General features: G+C 51.2%; 1 protein-coding gene across 1 annotated transcript in view; it reads left to right on the top strand.

Moving 5' to 3' along the window:
* The first annotated feature begins 5246 nt into the window (after positions 1-5246).
* The window catches only part of Gnb5 (G protein subunit beta 5), a 31478-nt gene continuing 30724 nt past the window's right edge, over positions 5247-6000 (top strand). The window contains exon 1 of the mRNA XM_075965238.1: positions 5247-5889. Coding sequence (XP_075821353.1) covers positions 5778-5889 — 112 coding nt within the window. The 5' untranslated portion in view covers positions 5247-5777. The remainder of the gene's footprint in view (positions 5890-6000) is intronic.

Below are 6000 nucleotides of genomic sequence, written 5' to 3'. Positions count from 1 at the left end.
TGATTGTTTAAACTGCTTATGCTTAGGAAGACCCTGCAAGAGAATGGGAAGTGTGAACGGGCCCAGGACCTGCTATTACAGGATGGAGATGTGGTTCTTTTCATGTCCTTCTGTTCCCAATTATTTATAATGAACATTATAAACAATGCCTCTGACTTGGATTTAGACTAAGTAATCCCAGAACCACTCCCCGCTCCCACATATTCCTATATGGCTTTTGTCCCTGGAAACGCTCTCAGCCTTCAGTCCTTGAGAGTCACTTCCCCTTAGAACATAATCTCTTCCTCTGGGTCATCTTCCCATGGCAGTTCTCTCCCCGACCTACTTCTGGGCGAGCAAATCCCAGGATGATGTTCTTAAGTGACTTTGTTTCCTAATGCTATTACCTGACATCTCAGCTTGACCTTGAGACCGGCAGGAGCCCCTGCAGGGCTGGGAAGTAGGAGACATTCTCCAAGCCCCAAGCACTTGTGTGTGTGTGTGTGTGTGTGTTCATGGGTGTGCATGTGTGTTCATGGGTACATGTATATATGCATATATGTGGACATCCTTAGGCATCCTTCCTCAGAAACCATCTATCTGTTTTTGAAATAGGATCTCTCTCTGGCCTTCGACTAGGCTGGCTGGACAGTGAGCACCAGAGATCTGTCTGTCTCTGCCTCCCCAGCTCTGAGGTCACAAGCGTGTGTATACCACCACACTGGCTCTGAGGTCACAAGCTTGTGTATACCACCACACTGGCTCTGAGGTCACAAGCATGTGTTACCACATTGGCTCTGAGGTCACAAGCGTGTGTATACCACCACACTGGCTCTGAGGTCACAAGCATGTGTTACCACATTGGCTCTGAGGTCACAAGCGTGTGTATACCACCACACTGGCTCTGAGGTCACAAGCTTGTGTATACCACCACACTGGCTCTGAGGTCACAAGCATGTGTTACCACATTGGCTCTGAGGTCACAAGCGTGTGTATACCACCACACTGGCTCTGAGGTCACAAGCATGTGTTACCACATTGGCTCTGAGGTCACAAGCGTGTGTATACCACTACACTGGCTCTGAGGTCACAAGCGTGTGTTACCACATTGGCTCTGAGGTCACAAGCGTGTGTATACCACTACACTGGCTCTGAGGTCACAAGCGTGTGTTAGCACACTGGCTCTGAGGTCACAAGCGTGTGTATACCACACTGGCTCTTGTTTGGATTCTGGGCATGAGAGTGAAGTCTTCATGCTCACACAGGAAGCACTCAGTGGCGGAGCCATCATCCCAGGCCCCTTCTGCTTTCTATGACTCACCCTTTGTGACAAACCTCGGTGCTTGACTTTGGTGGCTCTGTGAGCCACGCTACAGTTCAGGCTCAGCCTCTCTCTCTGACTGAAACCACTCTGTTCGCTTGGCTACCACAGGATGTCTGCCTTCCTGGGAAGAGGCAGTGGGCGGTGTCAGCTAAGCCCGCTTGTAGCTGTCAGTATCTTGTCCCTTGTGATCTCTGTCCCTAAGGGTTTGCCTTCTACCCCTTCTCACCCCACTTTCAGGTTGTGTTTGCCATACTTTTGCCCAACTCCACAGTTCGTGGTTTCCCTCTCTGACCCTGTGGTGACTCTGTATGGCACTCTCCCTCCCAAATATCTCCAGTGTCACCGCCACCCAAAACACAGCTCTCTCAAACTCCCCTTTGTTGGCGTGTTCAGTCCAGTGTTCCCATAATACACTCATGGTTAATTTCTTTGACTCTGAAGGTGGGGCTCTCTTTGGGACAGCTATCGATCTGCAGGACTGAGCTGTGACCCTTCCCAGTGACCTCCCAGTCCTCCATCTCCACAACCTCCCAAAGGAAACGGAGGCCTGACCCTAGCCATCTCCCCTTCCAGCCCAGTTCCTCCTCATCCCTATTCTCTGTCCAAGGCCACCCTGGCATCTCAGTCATTCTCCAGGTCTGGCCACGGCCCCCTCTGGCTCTTCTCTTCCCTTCCAAGGATGTCTCTGCTCCTGCCAGTGCTGCCTCCCTCAGGTCAGCATGGTTTTGAAAGTCTCACAACTTCCTGCCTTGAGCCGAGTCCCTTCATGTACTGTCTCTTCTGAGTCCTGTGCCAACCCTACAAAGGTTGGTTTAAAGATGTTTATTTGATATATCAGTGAACAAAATGTCAAGGGAGTCATGTCTACTGACTGGCCTCCAGAAGAGACCACAACCTGGGCAGCCCGGAACCCAGGTCCGTAGGCCCCCTGGTGGATCTGTTTCCCAAAGCCTCCATCCTCCCAGTTCCAAGCCAGGCTGTTCATGCAGTCACAGGTTGGGTCCCTGAGTGTTTGGCTGCCACATTTAACAAATATAAATGCCCACTTTGAAGGAAGCCAACACCACACATATGGCCTCCCTCTGGCTCAGGCCCATTTGCTGACTCTTGCCTTTAGTCCAAAATCTTACACCAAGGGGAGGAACATTTGTGAAGATGCTCACTGGGGAGGGTGCCTGCCTAGCACCCACGAAGCCCTGGGCTACATGCTTAGCACCTCATAAACCAGGGGTAATGGTGCATACCTGTAACCCCAACATTCCGGAGTCAGAGGAAAGAGGATTAAAAAGTTCAAGGTTATCCTCTGATACTTAGCAAGTTCAAGGCCAACCTGGGCTCCAAGAAACCTTATATTAAAAATAAGAAAGAGTTGGCAAGATTGTTCAGCGAGCAGGGGTGTCTGCCATCAAGCCTAACGACCTGAAATCGACTCCTTGACTTCTTCGAGTTGTCCTCTGACCTTCATCTTTGGTGCCACGGCACATGAGAGTGTGTGCACATACACACCCACAAAAATGTGTAAGAAATGAAAAGCGAAAAGATAATGTTAAGAAATTAACCGTATTATGCACCACAGTGTTTTCACGGTGCTCCAAAGATCCGTTGTAAGGTGTGAGCAAGCTGCCCAAACAACCTGTGAGCAGTGTGCACGGCTGTCTGACTCTCTGCTTGATCAAATGAGCTGCATGTTGCGGTAAACCAGAGGCGGGCACTCACTGAGAGCTCTGCCCGGAGGTGCAGACAGCACTCACTGTGAGCTCTGCCCGGAGGTGCAGACCCAGGCGGCTTGAGGAAGACTCTTGGGTTCCCAGAAGCACTCGCTGCATTCCCACACCCTGCTCATTTCTTTCTGTCCTTCAGCCTCGTCTCTCCGGCAAGATGTGCGATCAGACCTTCCTGGTTAACGTGTTCGGCTCCTGTGACAAATGCTTCAAGCAAAGGGCCCTAAGGCCTGTGTTCAAGAAATCTCAGCAGCTCAGCTACTGTTCCACGTGTGCCGAGATTGTGAGTGCCATTGCTGGTCCATTTTGTTCTAACGCAAGCCCATGTGTGATAGTCGAGTTACCTCGAGTAGTTCGTAGGATGTGTCCCCAAGCTCCTGGAAGCCTGGTGTAGCTCTGATGTCTGCCTAGGGTCCTGGCTTGCTTGCTATCTGAGGTAGGGGGGGACACCAGTTGTCTATTTTCCCACCTGTGAAATAGGAATGCTAACAGATTTGTACCCTAGGGCTCTGCGAGGGTCATATGAGGTTCTGGCTAGGTCTCCAACACACTCCTAACAAGCTGTTATTCCTGGTGCTGATGGTTTTTGCTTCTGTCTCCTCCTAGTCTGCCTAGCAAGCCAGTAAGCTAGAAGAAATTCTGGTAGATAAACAATCCCGGGGACCTATCTAAGCTCCCTGTCTTAACTGTTTGGACAGCTTGGCTGATCTTACCCAGCCTAAAAAGAGAGCAAAACTAAACTCCAGTGCTCCTGAGCTCAGGCATGCTGGCCCGGGGAAAAACTGAACAGAAATCCTGACTTCTTTTTCCAAAGCGCATCGAATCTTGTTCTTGCCAAAGGTGTCTATTCCCAGGCTTCAGATCACCAGCAAAAATGTCCTCAGTCCTAGGAATCAGTCCCTGTCTCAGAAGATCTACTAGGCTACAGGCAAAGCTGTGGCTCACCAGAGCCCTCTCCTGGTAACATGTGGTAATTCACCATCTCTGGATCCAACAGGGGTGACTGCTGCACACGCGTGGGTTACAGACATACACGTAGACAAACCACTCATCTACATAAAATAAAATAAACAAGTCTATAAATTTTTAATTTAAAGAGGTGGGTTTATTTTATGTGTATTGGAGATTTGCCTTCATGTATGTCTGTGCACCACGGGGCATAACTGAGGTCAGTGAAGACAGAATAGGGCATTGGGTTCCTTAGAACTGGCATTACAGACAGTTGTAAGCTGCCATATGGGTGTTGGGAATCGAATCTGGGTCCTTTGGCAAAACATCAAGTGTTCTTAACCACTGAGGCATCACCCCGGCCCCTCGCTCTCTATACATGTACACATGTAGCCTGTTTTATACACCCATTTAATAAGCTAGCTTTAACTGAGCTATTTCTATATGCCTGTGTTCTGTTAAACTCTGATAAACTACTGTTGGGCATGGCAGTACACATGCTCAATCCCCGCACTCGAGAGGCAGAAGGAGGTAGAGCAATATGTCTGGGCCAGCCTACTCTACAAAGGGAGTTCCAGGACAGCCAGGGCTACAGAGAGAGACAAAGAAAGAGATAGAGTGACACAGAGACAGGGAGAATAAATATGGACGGTGGACAACCCTGTACTGAAGGAAAAGGAGAAGGGGGCTGTTAGTCACATATTGAGAAGTCGCCTAGAGTTTCCTCCAGAGTATCTAATGCTCATAAAAGCCTGGGATATAGATGCTAGAAAACAGGTTTTCCAGATAAGAAAATGGAGGCTTCCAGAATCTTGCCTAAAAGATAGCAATATCATTAATATAAATTATAAAATTAATATAGATTCCTTCTCAGGATGAGAAGGCCCCAGACTGGAGGAAGGACAACACCGAAGACTGCTTTGGCACTGTTCCTTCCAGAATTCTCAAACTTGATCTTCCTTCCCAACCTAAAGGTCACAGAGGAAAAGGAAGAAGGCCTAAGCCCAGAGCCTGTTGGCGAATCAAACCGCTGGGTCCAAATCCTACCTTCCCCTCTTTCTGGACGTTTGATACCCGAGGGATCACTGCCTTTTGTGCCTGTTTCGAATCTGTGTGTGTGTGTGGCGGACGGGGTGGGGTGTCTAAAATTCCTTTCGGAGAAACTCCTGTGGGCATCAAAAGAGTCACCAAGGAACCTAGGCGCAGAGAAGTGTAGGTGGAGAGGGGCCAACGCAGTCTGCACACAGCCACCAAATTCCCAAACTTAGGGAAACACAAATAAGGCTTCATTCGAGAAGAAAGGAAGCCCCTGAACCCAGCAGAGTGCGCCATAGACCCCTGCTTTTGTTGCCCCGTCCCAGGGCCCAGGCAGTCAGAACTCATTTTTAAAAGAACGTTTCTGGCTAATGAGTTGTAACAAGGATAGGTTTCTGATGCATCCTGCTCCAAGTCCCCGGGCATGCAGAGTGCTGGGCTGTATCTCTTCCCCTTCACCAGGTTTCCCTGGAGCGAGGAAACCGTAGTTGGCATCAGAGCTTGTTCTCCGAGCCTCAGTTCCCCGCAGCCTCCACCCACGCCCACCCCGCCCCCTACCCCGGCCTAGCCCCGCCTGGTTCTCGGGAGGGCGCGGAGGGCGGAGCCAGGGAAGTCTGTCCCCGCAGCGGTTGCGTCACCGCCGAGGGGGCGGACCCGGGGAGGCGTTCGGGGTCACGGAGGCCACTGCTGCACCCGCCCTCTCGGCCAGCCCCCGCGTCGGCTCTCAATCTCCCGCTTTGCGTTTCTCTCCCGGCTGCATCCCGACGAAGATGGCAACCGATGGGCTGCACGAGAACGAGACGCTGGCGTCGCTGAAGAGCGAGGCCGAGAGCCTCAAGGGCAAGCTGGAGGAGGAGCGGGCAAAGCTGCATGACGTGGAGCGTGAGTGCGAACTGGGGGTGAAAGGGAAGCTCTCGAGACCTTCCGAGGGGCTGGCGGACCCGCGTGGGACCCGTTCCAACGCCCGGGGTGGGAGGATGCTGAGCCCCTCCC

This window comes from Microtus pennsylvanicus, chromosome 3, assembly GCF_037038515.1.
Source record: "Microtus pennsylvanicus isolate mMicPen1 chromosome 3, mMicPen1.hap1, whole genome shotgun sequence".
Classification (NCBI taxonomy): domain Eukaryota; kingdom Metazoa; phylum Chordata; class Mammalia; order Rodentia; family Cricetidae; genus Microtus; species Microtus pennsylvanicus.
Note: the sequence above shows the minus strand (reverse complement) of the source record. Positions and strands in the feature narration are given on the sequence as shown.